Consider the following 23,617-nt stretch of genomic DNA (forward strand, 5'->3'; position numbering starts at 1 on the left):
TTTTGGGAAACGACCTGAGAAATACAAGTTGATTAAAAAGAAGTTTTTAAGTTCTCAGCCTCGGAGGCGTATTAACATCCGGGTCAAAGCTGACAACACTCACAAGGACGTACCCTGGCTGTAACCCTTCAGAAACTGTTTAGGAAATTAAAAACCTCTGTGCCCACTGCTCCGCACCCCACAGAACCAGGAGCACCAGGGTGGGGTCCCAGGTGATCCGACAGAGCCGATGAAGGCAGACTCCTCTGTAGTGTGAGTCCACACCATCAGCTACCTTGGCAGTCCGGTGACCTGCAAAGAGCTTCACAGTGTGGATGCCCCTCAAACTGAAACATTGTTGTTACAAGCAGAGGAGCCGCCACGCTCCCTCCAAGTTCAAAGAGAAGGGGATAATCGGAGGCTACTGCAGAGAACAGCCTCACTCCCCTCCAAGTTCAAAGAAAACGGAGGCCACACATCGCTTACTTCGGGCCTCCTTTTATAATGACTCACTCACTTCTTCAAAGCTGACTTGCAAAGGGCTCTCTCAGCTGTTTGGGAAAGTGCTGGCTGCTGCCAAGACTTCAGATCCTGATGGAAATCTTGACTCAAGTAGCTGGGCTGAGCAGATGTTCGGCCAACCCCTCTGTAAACACAGTGCGGGGACGGTCCAGGTCTTTCGGGGGATTCTGGCAGATCTGAATTTGTTAATGGCACAAGGCTGCCTGCTAGATACCTGAGCTCCCATGAATAAATCACTCCTCAGTGAGGTAATTCATGCCGTTCTGCAAAGAGGATGAGTGGAGGCCAGAAGGAGACACGTACAGTGCATTATCAGTGCTATGGACAGTCTCCCACGCAGGGACCAGGCACTTGTACCTGCAGCAGGCCTAACAGTGCGTTGGGCTCTTAGATGACAGCTGCTCAAATTCTGAAGAGACCCTTTCCTGGTTCCCGTTAATATGTGCAAACAATGGGAAACTATGGAATGTTGACGTTGACAGGCAGTGATACCGTGGGCTTAAGTGATGAACGAGGAAGGACACCAGGAAATTATTAGCCATTATTTACAAATGAGTAAATACCAGGGAAATGAATGAAAGAAACAGATTTTTATCCCCCTTGAGGATAAAGGAGAATAAAAGAACCACCAAGAGACACGGAGTTTGAAAAGTATATAACAGATTTCTTTTTTATTTACATCAAGTTCTGTTGGGCAACACAATTAAATAAATAAGACATGCCCTGGCCTGTGAATTTCAGCTCCGCTTGAGTTCTCTGAATGGCAAACGGAAAAGGGGAGATGAGGGCGGGGTGAGGGAAAGGAGGACCCCCAACACAGGACAGACACCTCACCGCACCCACTCCAGCACTCATATCCAGCTGTCCAGAGGGCAAGAATGGAAGGAAACAAGTAAAGTGCAAATTAAAAAGTGATACAAACATCAGTGTTTCAGTCATTTGAGGAACTAAAATTTTATACACAGGTAAGATGGGAAAGAGAATTTTTTTTTTTTAAATGCCACAGGCCAGTCTTTCCCCTGCCCTAATCACAGCTCCTGAGATTGAAAAGGGGACATTCCCCGGCCTCCTGGAACGGGTTCCTGCGTGGAAGCACCGAGGAAGTATTGCATGGAGGCCTGGCAAAGGGACGGGGACGAGCTGCTGGCTGGCGTAACTAACGCATTCCGGCCCTCCAGCCCCACCCCAGCTGTCACCTAGGCACACCTGGAAGGACCGTGGTGTGCGCCCCCTTTCTGGGAACTGACAGATGGAGACAGGAACACACCCTTTACTTTCCTGCAGCACACTCACTTCTCTGCAAAAAGGTTTTTGTACTTCGTTTCAAAAAAATATTTGTTTAACCAAGTTGAGATTTATGTCTTGACCAAGAAATAGATATGTAGAATCAAAAGCTTTGCAGAATAGTTGCTTTTCAAGGACAGTTTAGGAGATCTAAGAAAATTCCAACCGTAATCAGATGAGATGGGAGGAAGAGCCTAGTAATGATACAAAACAGCAGGGAGGACCACAGTCCCAGGTCTCCTTGGAAACCAGGGTGGTCGCCACGGGCCACCTGAGGATGGGGTAAGCCTCTTTGGGTTTCTGTGAATCCAATGATTAAAGCAAGTTCACCGGGAAAATAACCCTAAGGTGACAGGACATGCATTAGGCCAGAACTGACTTTGGAAGGACGGGAACAAGCGCAGAGGAAGAACCCCCCGCCAGGTGGGGGTGTTTTTGGCATAACCGTCCAGTGAGGAGAGCGGTGGTGCCTGTGCCCCCTGCTTAGGTACGGAAGATCAGAGCCAGTAGTGTTTCCCACCTGAACTGAGGCAAGAAGCTGCGCCTCGGCTAAGGGACCGCAGTGTCAGATCTTTTTCAGTGTTACTCTTCCAGGTCACGAGAGACCTCGGCCCACATCCTCAGAAATCCCATTCAAAGGAAGGCCACTGCCACAGGGCTTGCGCTGTCCTCTGGAGGTCAAAGCTGCAGCCAACACCACCTGCCGACAGAGCTGCGGGCCTGAGTGCTTCTCCGGCTTCGGGTCTGCTCTCCCGGGAGGCGCCATCAATACTCTGACCACAGCACAGCTTTGCTTCCTTTGTCAACACTGACCACGTGGGAGCCGGAGGGGGACCACGCCACCGCATTGATAGATGAGCTTCAAAGGGAGAGGGCGGAAGGCTTGTGAGAGCCCTGTGAAGCTCACACAGGTTTCCTTGCAGTCAGGCTCTGGCCACTCACGGCCTGCGTTACTCGCCAGTGCTGCTCGCACTCCCCAGCAGGCACTTCAGCGGAGCAAAGGAACTAGGAAGAGCCTGTACTGTATTTTAGGATGTGCTTTCGGGATGAAGGGACTCGGGCCCTCTCGAGTTTGCCCTAAGGAACAGCTCTGAGTGAATAAGACAGTGAGTGACATCACGTGCCTCTGACAAGCTCCTGAGGACCAAGGACAGGACCACTCACTGCTCAAGGCCCAGACAGAGGTGGTTCTGCAGGAACCCGGCTCTGCAGTCTAACTAGCAATTGGGCCTGGGTGATGGAACAAAGCTAAGAAAACAAGGAGCCATGGGGAAGGTAAGAGACAATGTTTCTGTAACCTTTCCTCCAGCAGCCACTGCTCTAATTGCTCGAACAGGAATATTCCGTAACATGAATCAGAACACTCTGTTGTACTGTGGGAATGGCCCAGCTTCTGTCCTCTGACCTAGCTCACAGCAGAGCACGTGAGTGGACACTGCCCTTGTGGGGCCGACTCAGGTCCACGCCTGAAGAGGCCATGACCCCGGAGGAAGTCACAGGACCCGCGCACCACCTCAGAGGGGCTCGCAGAGTTCATCTTACCTGTGGTGCTTTGAAAGGACCTTCTCCACTTTCCCCGAGAGCACGCTCCAGATGTAGAGCGAGCCCTCGGCCGAGCCTGCTGCCACATAGCTGCCGTCAGGGCTGGGGAACACAGAAGACAAGGTGTCAGCGCCCACCCCAATTCCGCATCCCTGCCTCTTCCCAAGTCATGTTCACTCCTCATTTGAGTCAAACACATGACCGTTCCTAGACCCAGAAATCAGAAGGCGCCACTCACTGTTCCGACCAAAGCTGCTTCACCCTGTCATCTTGGCCTCACCCACCCACTGCAGAATGGTGCCATGTTACTTCTTGGGTCCACAAGGCCCTGTCTCTCAGACATATAAACAGCACACAGGGTGATCAAGTCAACCCCCAAATGGCAAAGGGTGTCTTTCAGCTGACAGACCGCCTGGTTATATGGTTCAGTGACAGCAGGAAAGAAGGAAGTGTCAGCTGTGGAGTTTCTGTGAGCTTCTCCACAGTACGGGAACTAACCATGGCAGTGCACGTGGGAGAAGCACCATGCACAGCAACAGGGAGAACCAGGAAAGGGAAACTGTCCTTCTCCCGAGAGCCCACCCAGCTCTGTCCAGGGTGCGACAGTCCCCTTCCCTAACGGCTCTCAACTAGTTCTGTGCGAATGCAGGAAAGACAGGGGAAGCTGCTCTGCCCAGAACAAACTGACTAGCCAACCTTTGTATTTCAGTACAACATACTTCTCTTCTTGTAATCACAACGGCACACTAGGAAGGAAGGACCTCCTGTGACAGGGACCTCCAGTACTGAACTGACAGGCTCACTCCTGGACACTCAGGTCGAGACCTGTATAAACCTGGCTGTCATCCCACCGGGAAAATGCCCGTGTTCTAACCTTTGAGATGGACCACGCTGGGGGTAAGCGGGGGCAGCAGGGGCATCACCACTCACCTGAACACAACTCTCGTCCAGTCAGAGCCACACTTGAAGCCAGGCGCGCTGAAACAAACAACAGGGCACGGTCACCCCGAGAGTTCAGGGCACTGAGGAGCTAAGAGCAGGCTGGGGGCCTCTGATCTTCATGCAATCCTCAGAAAACCAGCAACTCAAATGAAACCCAAACCAGTGTGTCTTCAGTTACCTAAATGTCTGTCTGATAGCATTTATTCGGAGATCAATAATTTTTAGCAGGTCGTCACGGGAGCAGCTTAGGAGCTCAGTTCTTTCTGGGTTTAAGTCCAGGGCAGTGATCCTTCCCAACAGCTCCATCTCTTGGACGATAGTCTCTGACCTGCAAACGAAATGGAACGTCTGAGAAAATGTAACAGAGACACAGCACAACTCCCCGTTTTAACCAGGATGTCGTGCATGCAGAAGGGGGTGGGAAAGCAATTCAACTAGAATGCACCCTCTCCAAGGGCAGTGAACGCGTCCCCAACCTTATAAAAGTAACCTCAGTGATTGCTTTTTTAATTCTTTCCATCAATGGACGCTATGGTAATAGTTTTGAGTACTAGAACTCCAAATTTGGTAAGAATTCACATCCTTGTCCATTTCTGGAGTAACGCAGTAACTACCAATCAGTGATTCTGATCAGCACGTGCCAACCAGGGCTACTACCCAATTAGTGCTGTGTTATTCCAATTATACCATTTCAACTTATCCAAAGACATGTGAACTTGCTGCGGTGGGACTGGGCTGTCTTATATGGACAAATGTGTGGTTCCTCCACACACAGTTCAGCTCAGGGGCCCTCCAACTCCCTCGGTGACGCGAGATGTCACACGGGACTCCAGGGCAGAGTCACCACACTTCGCAAGTCCCTCTTCTTCCGTTTGGCCTCCCAGTTCTTTCTGGGCCCCAGTCTACACCCAGGTCCGTGAACAGCGATCTGTTGGGGTTACAGCCAGAGGAGGCGCGGACCCTTCGTAGTCATTTTGTTGTAAGATTACAAGGAAATGATTTCCTACCTCACCATCCCTAAGTCAGAGTGTGGAGGGTGCAGCTCACACTGACCCATTTAGGGATCAAACCAGCAACTCTGGTGCTACAAGCATTGTGCTCTAACCAACTGAGCCGACCAGCCACCCCTATCTTAGTGTTTTTAAATACGTGGGGGGAGGCAAGCCACTCCACTGCCTTGGGACTCGGGGTCTTCATCTGTCAAATTAGGGGGTGGACCAGAAAACCTCTAACATCCAGCTTAACTCTTGAATTCCATGCTTCAGGTTCAAATTTCAGTTTTAAAAAAGCTAACCGAAGGTGATGGCCAGGAGCCAGAGGCTTCACACCAGGCCTTTCTAAGCATCACCTGGACCCACAGGCTGTTCACTCACCATGCTGCCCCCCACCCAATCAGATCACCAGCTATCGTGTTCCCCCAAAAACAAGACCTCACCAGAAAATAAGCCCTAGCCTGACTTTTCAGGATGATGTCCCCTGAACATAAGCCCTACTGCATCTTTTGGAGCAAACATTAATGTAAGACCCGCTCTTGTTTTCAGGGAAACACGGTACCTCCTCACAGAGCAGCCGCATCCTACTGGACTCCTGCCAGCGGCCCCTTCACGCCCCTCCACCTTGGCCCACCAACAGGACTCTCCAGCGTTCCAGCCACTCCTGGCCACGCCTCCTGAGGCAGCTCCCTAGATGCAGCCCTCGTCCTGCTTTATATGCTGTCTTTGAGTAATCCGTTCTCACACCTTCAGAGTCCTCCTTGAGGACTCCAGACTGCTCTCAAAAATTCTGCTCCCATTTCTCCAAATGTCTATTAGAAACTACAAACTAATGTCCTTAGCTGAACACATTCTCTGCACCTTCTTCCTAAATCTGTCATTTATTCTTCGTCTTGCTTGAATTCTTCCCTTCCTCACCCTCTACATCCAACCTGTCAATAAGTCCTGTCCGAGCTCTCCCTCAAACTGCTCCCTCCCTCCACACCTCCCTCTCCTGCTTTGAGTTCAGATTCTCCTCACTCTTTACTGATTCCCTGCGCCCCAATACACGCTCTGAAACTGCCAACAACGTAACATGCTAGGCTCTCGTGAAGCAATCCTTTGCCAAACACCCAACAGCTTCTAAGATCCAGTCACTTTCAAATGGCACAAAGCCTGAGGCCATCTGATGCCACCCGTTAATCTCCTCCCACGCCCCACCCCAACTCGCCGTGTTTCGGCCCCAGCAGGCTGCCCGGCTGCCAGGGGTTTTTCTGCAGTGAGGCCTGCTCACCTCGCGAGACGAGCCTCGAGGCCTTCTCTTCCGTCCTGGGACAAAGGTGCCTGGCTCACTTCAGCGCACTGCGCAGGCCTGTGTCTGTCCTACCGATTATACTGGAACTACCTACCTAGCTCGCTGTACACCTAGGCTTATCTAGCAGCTAGCAGAGCACCTCATAAGTACACAGTGCGTGCGTGCTCGTACATGACTGTTGAACGCCACTGTCTACTTCATGGTAAAGAAAATCAAACTTCAAATAAATGTGTACTGGAGCTCACCATTTCTAGGGAATTTAAAAACACAACCCATGGACACGTCATCACAGTTCTACCATGTAGAGACCCTCTCATCTGCCTCCCCACCAAGCTCTTGGTTATTATACCGGATGTCCCAGAAACGAATTTTCTTGTCGAAATGTCCACTCATTACACACTGCTCTGTGCAGACAATATCATTGCAGCTGGATCCTGCAAACACTGTCTTTATGCCTGAAAGAAAACCGAACATCAGTCATCAAGCAGAGGCCCCTCCATGGCTGCCCACACACCACTGCCCTCTGCCGCTGAGTAATCAGAACTACTCATTTAAATGAAGCCTCAAGCACGAAAAACTGCCACCACCTCAGTGCCACCCTGAATCTGAAACCAGACTTGAAATTCAAACTGTATGGCACTAAACACAGGCTCTGACGCAGCCCCGAACACCTCTGCAGTTAGCATCCCATGGCACATATAGACACAGAGAGACTGAATTTCCTCACAGACTTTGCTGCGCAGATCCCAGAGTTTGAGCGTCCGGTCGTGACTTCCGGAAACGATCCGCGCGTTGTCCAGCAGGAACTTGGCGGATAGCACTTTGCCGCTATGTCCCGTCAGAGTGTGCTAGGAAAGAAAGCACAGCCACAGTCAGCCTGGGGGCACCGTGCTGGGAGAGCCAGCGGCAGTCCCAGTGCGCTTCTCCACACACCCCGGAAAGCCTATCTCTGGGTGTCGCCAGAGGGGAGGTATAAAGAGGAAGAGGATACAGCTCCCACCATGAACAACACTGAAAAACAACAACCCATCCTCGCCAGTGCAAACTTCAAGTGCCCCTATCCTCAAAAAAAGGGAGGGGCAGTCAGAGGACCTTTTTGAAATGGGCTTCATTGCAGACACCTTCTTGTACTGTTCTTGCACCTTTTTTGTAAGTCTGGATTATATCCAATTACAAAAATTTTAAAGCCTGGGTCTTACCCAGTGCCTCTGAAAATCAGTTTCCTATTTAAAGTCAGAACAGACACTTTCGTTCGCTGCAGGCATCATTTACAGAAAAAAACATCAGGTCCCTTTAAATAATTAAACCCCCTGGGGGTTTTCCATCAGAGGTCTCAGCTTGAAAGCCAGATCATAACCCCAGATTCCAGCACTCCCAGCAAATCCCTTCATGACTGGCTGTAGGATGCCAACTGCACGTCCTCCCTGAGCTCGCCAAGGAACACAGAGCCGGGCATCACCGAGTGTCAGCCGCCCTTTTGCCCATCACAGCACTACTGGAGCCTGATGGCAGTGAGGTGGCTGGGGATGGTAAGGGAGCTGGGAGCGGACCTGGGGAGTCAGCCCTTTTACTATTCATCATTGACCTCTTGTATACGTACGAAGCCTCCTGGGCTCAGAAGGAAATCACTGATGTTTTCTTTGTAATAAAAAAAGCCTTTTAAAAGACACTAGGATACCTACTACCCTGCTAACTACTGGGTTCCAACCCCACTCCCAAAACGAGACCTCAGAGTTTAGTGTTGTATTTTCAGTGTTAACATTTTAGAATCCACTCTGTCCTCTATGCTCAGAGCAGCAACTGCACTTCAGGACAGAACAGAAAACTTATGGTCACACGTACTTCTCCCTTTCTAAGGAGGAGTTTGCACGGATTCTAAAACTCATCCGTCCCACATTAAAACCTCTCTGACACCAAGACTGCGTCTTACACGTGCTGCCAGCCAGGGGCACGTGTGCTGCAGCCTATGAAAGCCCCCACTGGTCCTGCTGGTAAAAGCAAGACAGCTCCAGGAACAAAGCTTTATGAAATACAGTACAGGAATAAAGACTCCACTCGGCGTACCCATCCAGCCTACAAACCACGGGAGACAGGAAATCTCGGTAGGTCCTTCTCCCACTCTGTAAATTAAGTTCTTATTAAAGAACTACTTCACCAAAAAATGAAAATTCTGTGTACATGCACTGTTTTCTTTTTTACTGTGAAAGTAAAATCACATTTCACAAACATAGGGAGGCAAAGATGTTGCTCAGAAATGGGCTATGTGAACGCACTCATTTTTATGGACTCCAAAAGCATATGTTCATATTTTCATATATTTCATGTGAAAATATTCCTAAAAAGGTAGCTACTGCTCTTTTAACATTACAGTACAAGCATGTTTCGTGTGATGGCTGAAAGTGCACGGGCCTGGGGGGTGGTCGCACTGATTTGGGTCTCTAACATCTCTGAAAGACTAATCTCTTCTTCATGCTGGTTTAATTAGTAGGGACCAAACAAGGCCCACAGTTGATAGCATTAATTCTCTTCCTTTTTGCGCCCCCATTCTTAAGAGTCTCCCTTAATCTTTAATAGCTAAATAATCTTCAAAGGGTGAGATCACAATTTCATTGAAATTTCCATGGCCAGCGGACAGATGCTTAGGACACCTTATGTTTCATGATCACAAATGATGGTGTAATGAGCACTACGAGCATACAGCTTCCTCTTGATTTATTTCCTGGAATGAAACTATTGGACTAATGGAATCAAGCAAAGAGATGCTTTTCTTTCTCAGCTTTTCATAAGTACTATTAGCTTACTCTTTTAAAAGTACAGACTTCTTCTCATGTTGTTCTTGGTGGAAATCAGCTGGACCCGCCTGAGGCCAACTAGGCCCTTCTCCATGCCCTCCAAGGTGGAACTGAGCCTCCTAGAAGCACTGAATTGCTTTTATCATTTAAAAAGTCCTTACTTTAAGTGGATCAGATTTAAGATTATTTTTTCCATTCACTGTTTTTGATACTGATCTTTAATATTTAATTCTAACACAACTGTTAGGTTTTATCTTCCTCTTTTAAACTGAGACTCACAAAAGACGAGGCAGTGGATTCAGATGTCAAAGAAGCCAGAGCCTCCAAACGGGCTCAGCGTTCTTCTCTAGGGCTCTACACAGGCTCTCGTGTCACAGGGCAGACCCCGAGGGCCACCATGCAGGCAGCTACCGTTAACACCAACCCAAGAAAACTGACCGCAGAAAAATGCAGAACTGTAAGAGGAAGTTCCTGAAAGCCAGTTGTCCCTGTGGCCCCTTCTCTACGTCACTGTTAGAGAAGCAAGCAGGGTGGGTTCTTCAGCCTACTTCCTCAAGTCACATCTCAGAGAGCAGCCAGGCCACTCTGCGCTGACCTTTTTAGACTTTTAAGAGGTCGAGAACACCTGGTAACACAAGGACTCCTGTCATGGGCCGCTGCCGATGGCAGGCTGTTTCTAGGACACCTTCACTGAAAGGATTTTAAAGCAAGCACTCCACAGGCGGCTCCGTGCTTCCCATCTCTCCCAACACCATTCCCTCATCATAAAAGCTACGGATACTGACCAGGGCTTGGAACCTGAGTTTCGGAATGTGGATGTCCATTCAAGTCCTCCAACAGCCACTGTCAACTAGTGTCTAAGTGGAAGCCACCACCCCACTGACATCCTGGACCCTGGCAAGTTTCTTGCAGGTTCTCTGGGGACGGAACTGTTTTAAAAAGGCCTCCTAATCTCTTCACACGTTCACCTCGGGGCAGGACATGGCTGTGAGCAGAGGGGCTCACACCTAGTCCAGCTAGTCAAGCAAAGGAGCCCCCACAGCTCGAGCACCGTGACAGCACCCTCGCCAGGGAAACTCAGCCCACCCGTGCAAACGAGCTCACTTGAAAAGTTTCCCCACAGTATGAATTCTGTCTTCCAGATCTATCCGCCCCAGGTGCCCTTGTTATGTCTGACCCAAAGGCTGATGCCCACCTGTACAGAACTCTTCTGCCAATGAAAAGATATCAGCCTGCACTGGTTGACTCCTCAATGGCTTGCTTTTCTCCTCCAAGGGCCTACACGTGAGGAAGGCTGTAAGTCCCTCTCCACTATGAAACAGTTTTGTTGTCCTCAGTCTGGAATAATCCAGGCCTATCCAACACAAGGAAGGGCACAGGCCTCAATTCCAATTCTCATCTTTTTGTTAACTGCGTGACCTCAGGCAATGGGGGCTGGGGGTGGGGCCTTTTCTGAGCCTCAGTTCCCTCATCTACCCACCTCACCTGGTTCCCCGAGGACTGAAAGCAGCATGTACATGACATACCTCAGAAATGGGTCTAACACACAGAAGAAAAGTCCCTTTTCCTCAAGGGAAATCAACAGTTGCACAAGTGTTCAACTCCATCCTAAAAGTACTATTAATTACAGACGGTTACGGGACACGGCACACCACAGGATGGACTCCATGGCTGCCAATGAAACAGGCTAGGCCACCTTGCCCATGTTTAGGGCGCAGGACACAGGACTGTAAACTTGCTCAAGCATTGGAACAGCCGTGAACTGTTTCCTGAGGAAAGAGACCAGCCACGCCCGTGGGCATCCGGCAGTCCACCTCCCCGCTCCTTCATGCAGACAGAACACAGGCAGGCTCTACAGCTGTCACAAGAGAACGTCACCTTTGTCATCGCACATTTTGTATGCAGAGCCCTGGATCTTCTTTCAACCCAGAATAAAGAACAACCACCCTCCCTTTCAGTCCAGCTACAGTATTTCCTTGAAAATAAGACCTAGCCAGACAATCAGCTCTAATGTGTCTTTTGGAGCAAAAATTAATATAAGACCTGGTCTTATAATATTTATATTATATTATATTACACCATATCATATCATATATCATATCCAGTCTTATAGTAAAATAAGACTAAGTATTATGTTATATTATTATTGTATTATATTACATAACACCCAGTCTTATAGTAAAATTAGACCGGGTCTTGTATTAATGTTTGCTCCAAAAGACGCATTAGAGCTGATTGTCCAGCTTGGTCTTATTTTCCGGGAAACACAATAGCGTCTGATGCTGGCCATCTGCCACAGAGCTCAAGAGAACAGAAGGCCTACGTGATGAGCTAAGCGTGTGGCCGCATTGCTGCGTTGTCGTCGGTCCGACCACCGCGAACCACCCGGGGACCACTGCAGTGCAGCTCCCACTCCCCAAAGCTCTCTCTGTAAGAACTCCACTTAACATTATGCCGTTTCCCGTGGGTTGACATACAAGAGCTGGTGTCAAAGTTTTTTGGTAAAATGCCTATTAATGTCAAGTTCATCCTCCACCGTATCTTTCAGTAGCCTTTATTTCATGAGTTCACGGGAACACTCCTTCAAGCTTAAGGAGGAAAACCTGTCTCCAAATTAAGCTGTATGTTTTTCTTTAGAACAAAGGTGATATAACCCTGAAGTTTTGGTCTCTGTCTTGGAATCCAAGAGACTTCTCGGCAAGTTTGTGCTCAGATGCCGAGTTGCTCCACAGGTGATCCCATTATTCTCCCTTCCCTTACACCTGACTCCTTGCTTTAGTTGTTTTCTCTCTATCGTAAGCACATCGGTAAGTATATACTTTCCAGCTATACTCCGTGAGATAATTATCAAGTCTGGGAGCCCAAAATGAACACAGTTTATATCCTGGCACTAAGATTGCTGAAGTTAAGCTAAAACTGGTATCTACTGAAAGTATCTAGTTCTTATCAACAGGAGTATCTCAAGTCTTTCATGGAAATGTGAAGGTTTCCTATTGCAAATATTTTGAAATTGAACCTGGGACAAAATGAGAGTATAAAGTGGAAACACAAATTTTCCCAAGGCGGAAAGGAAAGGGCAAGGAAATCAAATATGATTTTAGGAACCCACACACAATTTTCCTACATAAACTGACCTGCGATTGCCTGCATTTTGTGCCCTGATAACCATACGAAGTTCGGTGATTATACTAATTTTGTCAACTGGGCCTTACCCGTAACCGATAATCATCCACTGTCCAGATCCGGCTTGCAAAGTCATTTGAAGCTGCTAAGAGGTAAGATCCCTACAGGAATAAAGGCGGAAAACACATTTCAGCCATAATAGAAGAAACCAGTTCACACACTACAAACTCCCCAATAATGTCCAAGGTCTGGATGTCTAAAACTACACACTTGACCGAATACCATTATCACCCGTGTTCTGTCAACTCACGCATCATCCCATTCCGTTCAGACATTTCTCCTTAGAACGCTGCAGGCCCTCCAGCTCAAAATGGAACCCCTCCTCCCACACTCACCCCCCCTGCCGCCCGCCTTCAGTAACACCACATACTAATTCTCTACACACCGCCCAAGCCAGAGCCCAGAGGAAGCGACTCTCCCCTCACCTCATCTCCCAACTGCCCTCTCGGAGACCCACTCATCTCTGCTGCGTCACCTCAACCCAAACCGGGGCCCTTATCGAGTCTGCAGAGACATGGCCCAGTTGTCAGTCTTCAACTCAGTCACGATCAGTGCATTTGTAATCTACCTGCATCCTTCTCTAACATTGATTTTACTTAAGATAGAGAATAGCAGAGAAACCAGATAAATTCTTTTTAAATTTCAAGAACCAGGTGTCTTAAATTGTTTCTAAACACCTCAAAATTCCCCTATTTCCCTGGGTATTAGATACTTACAGCACTGTCAAATTCAATGCTTGTAATTCCTGCGTTACTTCCAGAGAGAGCACCCTTGAACTCACATTTGTCTGGATAAAAAGAAAAATTCAGGAAAGACAGGAAGGTAAAGCCAAAACGTAAGTTAAAATGGGGCACCTGAAACACAACAGAAGCCAATTACATTGTCAAAACAAGAGCGTTCCTGCATCATCACACAATCAACTAGTGGAACAAACAAAATGTGAGACGGCATGTGATAAAAAAATAGTGAATGTTTAAATAAAAAAATTTTATTACAGTAAAATACAGATTGCCATTATTTACCCTCAAGATACTCCCCCTCGCTTTGAACACACTTATCCCATCATTCTTGCCACTTTCTGAAGCAGTTCTGGAAGTCCTCTTTCGTGAGTGTTTTTAGTTGCACTGTCGTGACTTCCTCTATGTCCTGAATCATTTTGACTTTTGGGAAGAGCCAGAAGTCGCATGGTGCCAGATCCCATGAATAAGGGGGAAGAGGATACACCATAATGTTTTTATTTGACAGATATCGCTGTACCAGAAACGATATGTGATACGGAGCCTTTCCCTTCCATTGTGATCACAAAATACGGTGAATGCTGCTGCCGAGTGCCATCCAACAGAAAGGCAGGGATCTTCAATGTGGGAAGTGGTGCGTCACCTTAGTAACAGTATGTGACAAGTTTCCACTTGTTTGGTGCAGTTAGTCAGGTGTGAGCTACGGTTGAGAGAAGGTTTGTTTTCAAGTGTGTCATAAATCATCCTCTATCATGACAACGTTCATGTCCCACATCGCTTCTGATACGCCAATTTCTGTCAAATGAAAACATTACGGTGTGTCCTCATCCACCTTATTCACCGGATCTGGCACCGTGTGACTTCTGGCTCTTCCCCAAAGTCAAAATGATTCAGGACATCGAGGCAGCCATGACAGCACAACTAAAGACACTCATGAAAGAGGACTTCCAGAACTGCTTCAGAAAGCGGCAAGAACGATGGAATAAGTGTATCTGAAATGAGGGGGGGTATTCTGAAGGAGGATTAATGGCAAAGTGTCTTTTACTGTTTTTTTTTTTAAATGTAAACATTCACCATATTTTGTGATCATACCTCATACTGTTAGTCAGTTTCTAAGAGTGATAAATGTATAAGCAGACACAGAGACTAGCATCTTGCCTGTGTGTTAAACTGTTCTTTTAAAGAAATTTAGTGTCATCCATTCCCTTTACAGAGAGGTAAGTGCAGGAATTTAAAAAACATGTCAACTGATTTAGAGACCATGTTTAATTTAGTTCTGCTTTTTCTCAGTAAAATTTTCTAGTTTACATAAATACATCTTTGGGTCTGATCGGTACTTGTGTCAATGAACACTTTTGCAGAACTAAACAATCAAATTTTCAGACTCCAGGCGGGATCATTTTGATTATGGTCTGGGAGGAATTTTTTTATGTGTAACTGGCTAGTCATTCAAATGTCAGTTATGCTAGTTTGGCATTTCTGGAATCTGTCCTTACACTAACTCTATGTCCAAGAACCCTGAGATTCCGGCAATCCAACTGCCTGCGCCAGTGCTCCCTCACTCTATCCAGCCACAGGCCACTGGGCCCTGCTCTCAGCCAGCACTGGCCCCCCACATGGAAATGTCCGTGATGTAGGCCCAAGCTCAGAAGAGTGTACGTCTCCCTGATAACGAGAGTCAGTCCCCTTTTTAAAGAGTAGCTTAAGGATGACCTATCTAGAAATGCTAGGAAAACAACTACAGAACCACTCTAATCAAATTCATAAAAGGGGAGCACAGAATAGGAAATATCTCAATGAATAACCTTTATCTCTCACTCAGTACTTCTAAATAGTAATAATGATGATATGAATACTGGTTCGGAGCTGTCAAATACATTTAGGGCCAGGATTATTAATTAACCTGGCTGATGAACGCCGCCTCTGAATTTATTTGCAAAATACAGCATATGAAATGCCTCCTTCTGGATCCTAGCTTTCATTAGATTTTCAGGAGTCAAAAAAAGCCGACATCCACTAATTAAGGTCTTTATTTAAATTAGACCTGTAAAGACAAAAATATTACTACAAATTCTAAGAAATATCACTTTGGCTTCTGCCCAAACTACTGGTCTGTTTGGACAAATATAAGAAATGATCAATAAAATGTTATTCCAGACAATAGTCCAAACACCTTGTTCAAGTTCTTTTATCTAGAAGGCACCGGGGAAGCTACGTCAACTGCATTTCTGTAAGTAATTCCCAACTGAGCCTCTGTTTTTGATAGACGGAGCAGGGACAGGTGTGCCTACTGGGTGCAAAGTGCCATTCTTCTGATCTTCTAAAAGGGCAAAAAAAACAGGACACCCTGAACTATTTCATAAATGGACTCTTGGACTTGGTCTTTTCCAAGATTCAGCAAATATTAGCTAAAGTGAACAAAACTATGGACTTAATAAGCTGTTTGTGGAAGATAGGCCGTATAATTAGGATATAACTGATACAAAGGTAACACTGTTAATAAAAGTTGGCATCTCCAATTATTTACAGGTGCTTTTACTGACCAAGGAGTAAACCAAAAATATTTCTAGTGTTATTTCTTTTTGTCCCAAAGCTTAATCAAATCAGATTATCTGCTTAGATTTAAGAACCCAATCTCATAAAATTGCTATTCTTATGCTATCGTTTTATTATTATTTTATAACAGTTCAGCAAGTATCACTCCTAAGGTGTTTCTGGGTAAAAGAGCACAGATTCTAAAGGGCTGCGTGCGACCAGCTGTAATTGCCAGGGACGTAACTACCGTTGAGTCACCTTCCTGAAACTCAAAAGGCCCGCAGACATGTGTGGCGCTGTACTGATCATCTGTTCTAACAAAAGGGATCCACACATCCTTTTTGGCCTAAACACACCCAAAGCAGTAACCGGAGGCCTCTTCAGCAGCTCTCCAGCTTAGAGAGGCTGCAGTGCCAGGAGCAAAGCACGTGCAGCCAGACCGCACCGCTCTCTTCCAACGGAAGTCACCCATCTACTCGCTGTGTGAACCAACCATGCAAATCCAGTAGTGTCTCGAGTTTTCAAATATGGGCAATACCCACCCTTCTAACTGCACAGGATCCTGTGAGGAGCGGAGGGAACTATTTATTGCTGGACAGAGAACATGTACGTGCTGTAACTATGGAAACTTGACAAAGTGGTTCTTCTAAAAACCTACAGCCTAATCTTTGACTTTGCTTTATGAAAAGTATGTGTATATTTTTCACTGAATCTCCAAATGCTGAAATTGGGCTATGCCCCAGCTCCAGAATTCTAAGAGATGATTTCATAACTCCCATTTCTGGTTCCAATGCCATCCCATTTCTGAGTGCTCTGAGGTAATTTCTGAAACAATGTCTAACCAAAGACTCAGTCTTGACCTTAGGGCCTTTGGCTGATAAGCTGTTAAATATGTTTTCTGTTAGGCTACGGCCACTGGCATTAGTAAATGCATAAACCACAGTTCGTAGTTTAATCAGAGTCTACAGCTGTTGGATTTTTAATTTTCCTTCTAAAACCTGTACTATCTTAGATGCTCCAATTAGTGTATGTTTGAAAAACACTAACACAAACATATCCATAACTTAACAGCATTTTCTAGTCACTACTTGGAAATTCAGAGCCAACAGCCACTCAGCTGTAAAGTGTAACTGAGATGGCTACTGACGCTCTGGTCGGATTCCTTCCACGACGCAGCTTCCTTCTGTCACTCCCATGAGCCCTCACCTCCAAACACTTCCCAAAGCTTCACCCTCCGATCCATGCCCCCGGTGGCGAGGAGCCGGGAACCCGGACTGAACTGCACGGCATTTACCTCCCCATCGTGGGCGTCCTGCAAGACAAGCAGCGTTTCAGACCCAATCACCATCATTCCCACGAAGAAAGAGCCCAATACCAATGAGCCCACTGGATGCCAAACCAAAGGCTGAGCGTTCACTCTTGGGGAGACGGGAGCCCATCATAAACTAACTTGGGTTCCTAGCCCAGGCTCTCCTAAGATTCTGTAATCATTTTACTCTTATACAGTTCTACTTACTTAAATACGGTGTAACCTTCTTAAAGAGGATTCAAAGTCTGTGTAAACTAACTGCCTAAAGTCTGTCTTTGCATAATTTTACTTCTTCTAAGAGTAAGAAATTTCAAACGATACTCTTTAACAGCCTCTTTTGTCCAGATTGCATTCGTACTATGTATCCAACTATGTATCTAATTCATGCATAGCAGGCTTCTCCTGCTAAAGGAGGCCTGTATGCTTTCCTAACACCTGGAGTCCTAATAGGAGCACATGCCAGTCCTATCGCCGCACATCAGTGTCACACTGGAATCCTACTGGTTCTTTATGGAAACAGCACGCCACTAACGTGTATTAGCTCTTGGTGTGACCTCTGCCAAGTTTAACTTCCTGAAGCCTCAGTTTGCTCGTCCATAAAAAAGAACTCCCACAGGTTTTGTGACCTAGGACTGTGCCTGACCACGAAGCAGCTATTATTTGGGGGAGAATTTAAACTCTTGATAGGGAAATTCCTGAGGCTGGCACCCACACTGGAACACATGATCTGAAAAGATGGCCTTTGTGTTCTGGATAAGGGAAAGCGAGTAAAAAGCATCCCATTCTAGAACGAGGAGAGAATACTAGAAGTTGTCACTGTGATCACCTCTAAGTCTACAGATACTGAAATAGTTATGGATGAAATATGATGCCTGGGATTCTGCTCCAAACAAAATGTGCGGGGGAGAGGTAAGGAGATTGGCAAATGTGCCGAACTGACGCTGCCTCACAGGATGATGGCTCTCTAAGTCCCCTCTCCACTTCTACGTTGGAAAAGTTCCATAAGGGAAAATAGAAAAGGCCGTGGAAAACACGGATTGTAAATATTAGATCATTAAACAGGTCATCACTCATCATTGCCCGAAAGGTCATTTTGAGAAGACAAAATCTGATCCTCACATTTGCTTGGGACTGAAAAAGATACTTAGAAGCGTACAGAGAGCACGACTATTAACTGGGATATAAACATCACTTTATTCTTCTTTGCTGGGTGATCTGATTTCCCACTCCTCCTTCTGCGTCCCACTGCTGGAAAGCTGTACGACAGGTGACCACTTTTTGGCTCCATGCAACTCTCTGCCTTTTCTATGGTGTCTTTCTACTAAACAGGTCTCAGATTGAAAACTTCAGATCATGCACCATCACACCCATGGCTGCCGCTCATCAATCTCCTGAGAGCTGGTGCTGTTGGACAGTTGTCAGCTGTGAACCATTCACTTGCAGAAACACACGCTGACAGAATCCCAAATTATCAGCTGCGCCATTACCCCACACACATGACTTAAATGTGACAGGCAGAAAAAATGGGCTGCTGGGAGTTGAGGGCAGCGAAGGGACTGTGACATCAAGTGCAATCAGACCTTTCACCAATCATCATCGACCGCTGTGAGGTGCCCAGGCCGGCCAGGGAATCACAGGAGTGGAGTGGGACGGGAAGGGGCTTTAACGGTCCCCAGCTCATCCAGAGTGGGACTCTCTTTAAATGTCCAAAGCTCATTGTGTGCAAATAGCTAATTATTCAAGTTCCTTCTTATTATGCCTGGAACTGAAAGCTGCCCCATATAAATTCCATCCCATTTGTATCAAGTCTCTCTCCCCTGAAAGCTGGCTCCTCTAACTCATCCCACACAATCTAAGAGTCAGCCCAACTCTCTGTGCTCTGCACTTTCTGCTCTGCCTTTGCCCCACTCCGTTGGACAGCCCTAGCCAGGTACCCTACATTTCCTAGGCTTGCTCAGTTCCTGCTCAAGCACTCCAGCGGGGACTCGGATTCTCCCTTCGGACTAGAATCCAGCTCTGAACTCCAGCCGACAGTCCTGGTATCAAGAGGCTTTTGCCCAGGACTGTCTCCTGCTTCCAACCACGTGGTCAGAAGTCACACAGATACAGGTATAAATCATGAAGTCACACAGGTACAGGTGCCAGCCTCAGGAATTTCCCTACTGACCCTCCAAAACACACCACTGACGAGACTCTCACTACCTTGGAGCAAGTGGTGACAGCAATTACATGAATTACGTTTCATTTCTCACCAGCGCTAACCAAACTGCCCGCCCCATCCATCCCTCCTGCTAGCAATCCTCCCATCCAGTCCTCTATCACGGAGGATGGCTGTAATCAAGTCTGTCCTCTGAAGCTAAGCAAACTGTGTCAATCCCTTCCAGCTGACAGAGCCAGCGGGTGTCAAGTCCGATCTAAATAAAACGTCAGGCTCAGCTGCAGGAGGAGAAAGGATCCTCCTTTAATTATCAGGCTGCTCTCAGATGAAGCCTGGTTGTGGAGGGGAGACCATACTTACAAAGACATACAATGCAGTTGTTGGCACCCTCACTTCTTTACTAGAACCAGGATGAGTATCCACGTTGTCCTGGGGAACTGGAAAGGAAGAGACAGAGCGCCTCCTAAGAAGTAACATAAAGGAGAACATTAGGCAGGACTGTCCATCGAACTCAGAAGAGAGTCAAAGACATCTTTTATCAATGGCTTCTTTCCCCTCCTAGGCCCTTCAAACTACAGAATGATTCACCAGGTCAGAAGCACCCTCACTCAGACCACTGGGAGGTCAGCCAGCACATACTCGTACTCTCCTGCTTGCTAAGCCATGGAGTCCAGAATTCAACACTGAGAAGCAACCCTGAACAACTCTCCCCCCGTCGATACACTGCAGGAAAACCTTCTCAATGTAATGCACCAGCCAGCTTGCAGGGAGCTCGCTGGTCCTCTCTGAAAACAATTTAAGATGCGTGTATGCTTAGTCACAATCATCCTCAGCACACACCGTGGTCAAGGCAGAGTCGAACGCATGCCAAGAAAGAGCGACGAACATGACTGCTGTACAGAGCTCAACCTAACGCCCAGCTTGGAGGGCTAGCAGCATTCCTAGGAACATGCAAAGCGCCCCGGTTAGCACAGGCGTTTGATGACTGAGGGCAGTGAAGCAGTGATCAGCTGGATTATCAATGACCCACACTCACATGCCGGGGTAAGAGTGGATAATATTTTCACCTGGCAGCATCAGAAGAAGAGTGATGTCCCAAAAGGGGAGACTCGGACAGACTAAAGGGTAAGGCCAGAGACCAGCACGCAGCGAGAGTAAGAGAAAGGAAGTTGAGGGAAAAGGAAGAAGCGAAATGAAAAAGCTGAAATTAAGGCATCTGTATACTCTGCACCACTGAAATTCTGGTGTACGTTTAAAAAATGGTAATAACTCATGTACATATACTTAGGTATATTTATACACATATTAACAAGGAAAGGTGAAGGTTTTCTAACCTACCCAAAGATATTAGTGATAGAATCCAGAAGGCCTCCAGCAGGCTGCGAGAGTCGCTTACTAAAGAGGAGGGGAGGATAGGTTTAAACCTTAGAAACATTTTGCCCAAATAATCAATCGTTAAAAACAGTCCACAAAAAAGGGTACCTGGGATTATGTTTCCCATTGAGTCCCCGAACCCCAGCCAGGAAACCCATCACAGTATGAACCACCAGATGACAGTGGGAAGGTGGGAGGGAAATCCAGTCTCGAAGTTTTAAAAGAAATAAAGTTCCCTAGCATTAAATTAACTTCCTTGCAAATAATGCTTTAGACAATGACACTAGATATCTAACTGACCTAACAATTTCCGGCTCTAAATACCCAATCCCCATTCCTTTAGTCCTGCCTTGCTAAATAAATAAATAAATAAATAAACAAACCCTGGAGCCCAAGTAAGAATTAAACAGTGTGATCTAAAATCACCCTGCATAACAAGGTCGAACTGTCCATCGTTTAGGAGGCCACTGTGCTTTTTCCTGCTTCCTTTCACAGCCAGTGGCAGCACCAAGCGACAGCTCGCCTCCCATGAAGTAGAGGTGCAACGTGAGGACACTCAGGAACCCACGGATCTCCATGGCTGTGCCAGAGGGGCTGGGGTTCCAGCACGGAGGCTTGGGTGTATCGAACCATTCTTCTGTCATGGCCACAGCCGTGCTCGCCGCTCATGGCCAGACCTGTGCACTTACGTGGCCGCTCTGCTGACGGTTCGCATGGGGGAGGTCTCCTCAGTGTGATCAGAGGTCTCGTCCACGATGACTTCAATGTCATCGTCCCTGGAAAGTAGGGAAAGAGGCCGAGTCTGAGTCTGCTCAGTAGCTGCTTGGTGCTGAGTCTGTTTTGCAAATACCAAGGGTTCTCTGGAGAAAAAGGAGCTGCCACGCTCTGAGCGATACTAAAAGAAACATTCAATCTCTTCAAATCAAATCCAGAACTCAAACTGAAAATAAGCTTAGAAGTGAGCGTTTGATCCTTTGAGGCCTAAACAGGTTCCTACTTGGAAAGCCACGAAATGACGGCTCATTAAGTCCACAACCACACGACCAGTACCACGGCAGACTCCTTCCAGCAGAGGTCGGGCTGGCAGTAAAGGGCTCCTGGCCTCAGACGACTGCACTGTACTCACCAAAACCAGTTCCCATGAGACGGGCCGAGTGGCACAGAGGATAGTTAGGGGCTACTACAAAGTCAAGAAAAGGGCAATGTGGGGACAAGAGCCAGGTGAGTAAGAAAAGGCACTGCTATAAGGACCATGAAATCAACGGTGGCATGAACCCAGTTTTAAATATTACTGCAGTATAAAACAGGAAAACAAAATCTAAACACAATTCACTTTTCCCTCTGGCTATTTTACGTGTAAAGGTTAAACACTTGGTGCTTCTGACACCTGTCAATCACATTTCACGTGAAATAATCAAGTCAGAGGAACACACACCCCTTTGTTGTTTATCCCACTGGATGAAAAGCTCCTCTGGAATTCCCTTTCCTCCCCATTTTCCTGGGGGGGAAGGTAAGTCCTTATTTTGGTCTTAATGACGTACCGAGTTATAATCTTCATGGAGAAGTAAAATAATAAAATGGATATATCTAACCTAAGACTATCACTAATTTTTGGATTCATAAGAACTTGAAAGCAAGATTTTTTCATGATTAATCATCTGGATTGAGTAAATATGTACTTAATAACTTGTTACCAAACAAGTTAGACCAAGTCAAAGTAAATTTATTTTCCTTGGCTACTGAGTCCAGGTACCGTGTAGCTGAACCCAGTCCGGGCCAGGATGGCCTGAAGAAAGAGAACAGGGTGGGGCTTTCTTCACGGTTGTGGTTTGGGGGGAGTCACTTGTGTTCACACAAGGGCGATGACAGAACGGCAGAGTTGGCAGGAACAGCAGAGCCTATGTAAATGCTTTCAGGTGGAATTTCACAGTCATAAACGTACCAGGAACTGTGCAAAGGCCCAGAGCCACGAGAAAATAGCAGGGGTTGGCAACTGGTTATCAAAACCCTTCAAAGATGTCAATACCCCTTCCCCCCAGAAACTCCGTAGGCCAGAGATGAAGAACAGGCCTGTACAGTCAGACACCCCCAGCTCTGCATCCTAGCTCAGCCCTACCCTATGCAATCTTGGGCAGGATGCTTGATCTGTCTAAATCGTGTTACACCTAGTCACCGGTTTATGCTGGCAAACGGGGTGGACAAATGCTGTTATTTTTCAGAAACAAAATCTCATTTCCATAACAATGAGTCAATTACTTATTTTGTAGTTTTGGGGAATATACTCATGAGATTCATTTTCCACACCTGAGAATACAGAAGAAATGTACATACTCTGCATCTAAAGCAAAGGCTTGATGTGAGAATCTTTGTTTTCTTATAAATTAAGTCATCAGGCAGATGACTCCTTCCTGAATTTAAACCACTCCTCTCCACTAATATGGAAGCAACCAACATTTTAAAAACTAGAGGGTCATAATTCTAATGCCATATTTCAGAGTATATTTCAGTAGTAAAGAAACACACCCTGAACTAGACACAAAGGGAATCTAGTCATAAAAATAGCCACCGCTCTCAAAACAAAGCTTCAAGTCTTAGGGAAGACCATCCACCCCAATCCCAGACTAGGAAAAGCTCCAAATTGATTCAATTCCTTTCGTTCCAGGAGATGCTCATCTTCACTTGTTCTTCAAAAGTCTGCCCAGACCTCCACTTAAAGTCATAAACCAAGAAGAGAGCAAGAGAAAGAACCGCAGCCCAGCATGACATTGTAGCAACCACAATCAGGGGTAGAAAATGGATCCAAGTGTCAACAGGAAAACAGTGAGGCTGTCATTTGTTAGGGGTGCAGGAAGTTAGAACTCACAGCTCATGAAGAGTGTAAACAGGAACTTTCTGGAAGGTAATGAGTGTTTTTTTTAATTTAGTAATGAGTGTTTTTTAAATTTTCTCCCTTAAATCTTTTAGTTTTCTTCTG

General features: G+C 46.7%; 1 protein-coding gene and 2 non-coding genes across 5 annotated transcripts in view; all 3 read right to left on the minus strand.

Moving 5' to 3' along the window:
• Positions 1-1,160: 1,160 nt before the first annotated feature.
• The window catches only part of ATG16L1 (autophagy related 16 like 1), a 37,994-nt gene continuing 15,537 nt past the window's right edge, over positions 1,161-23,617 (minus strand). The window contains exons 7-19 of one of the 3 annotated variants that reach the window (XM_033112112.1): positions 21,333-21,419; positions 20,608-20,664; positions 20,337-20,387; positions 19,630-19,732; positions 17,009-17,114; positions 13,247-13,317; positions 12,560-12,631; positions 7,283-7,403; positions 6,905-7,010; positions 4,448-4,597; positions 4,258-4,305; positions 3,328-3,429; positions 1,161-2,644 (exon numbers count right to left, since the gene is read on the minus strand). In XM_033112112.1, coding sequence (XP_032968003.1) covers positions 2,551-2,644; positions 3,328-3,429; positions 4,258-4,305; positions 4,448-4,597; positions 6,905-7,010; positions 7,283-7,403; positions 12,560-12,631; positions 13,247-13,317; positions 17,009-17,114; positions 19,630-19,732; positions 20,337-20,387; positions 20,608-20,664; positions 21,333-21,419 — 1,168 coding nt within the window. In that variant the 3' untranslated portion in view covers positions 1,161-2,550. The remainder of the gene's footprint in view (positions 2,645-3,327; positions 3,430-4,257; positions 4,306-4,447; positions 4,598-6,904; positions 7,011-7,282; positions 7,404-12,559; positions 12,632-13,246; positions 13,318-17,008; positions 17,115-19,629; positions 19,733-20,336; positions 20,388-20,607; positions 20,665-21,332; positions 21,420-23,617) is intronic. The other 2 variants (XM_033112113.1, XM_033112114.1) reach the window with 2 other exon arrangements.
• On the minus strand, positions 7,885-8,141 carry LOC117026417 (small Cajal body-specific RNA 6). Its single transcript, XR_004423768.1, has one exon. It is a non-coding gene; the product is annotated as a small Cajal body-specific RNA 6 (non-coding RNA).
• Positions 18,440-18,713, minus strand: LOC117026418 (small Cajal body-specific RNA 6). The gene has a single exon (XR_004423769.1). It is a non-coding gene; the product is annotated as a small Cajal body-specific RNA 6 (non-coding RNA).

Source organism: Rhinolophus ferrumequinum, chromosome 8 (genome assembly GCF_004115265.2).
Source record: "Rhinolophus ferrumequinum isolate MPI-CBG mRhiFer1 chromosome 8, mRhiFer1_v1.p, whole genome shotgun sequence".
NCBI classification, from domain to species: Eukaryota; Metazoa; Chordata; class Mammalia; order Chiroptera; family Rhinolophidae; genus Rhinolophus; species Rhinolophus ferrumequinum.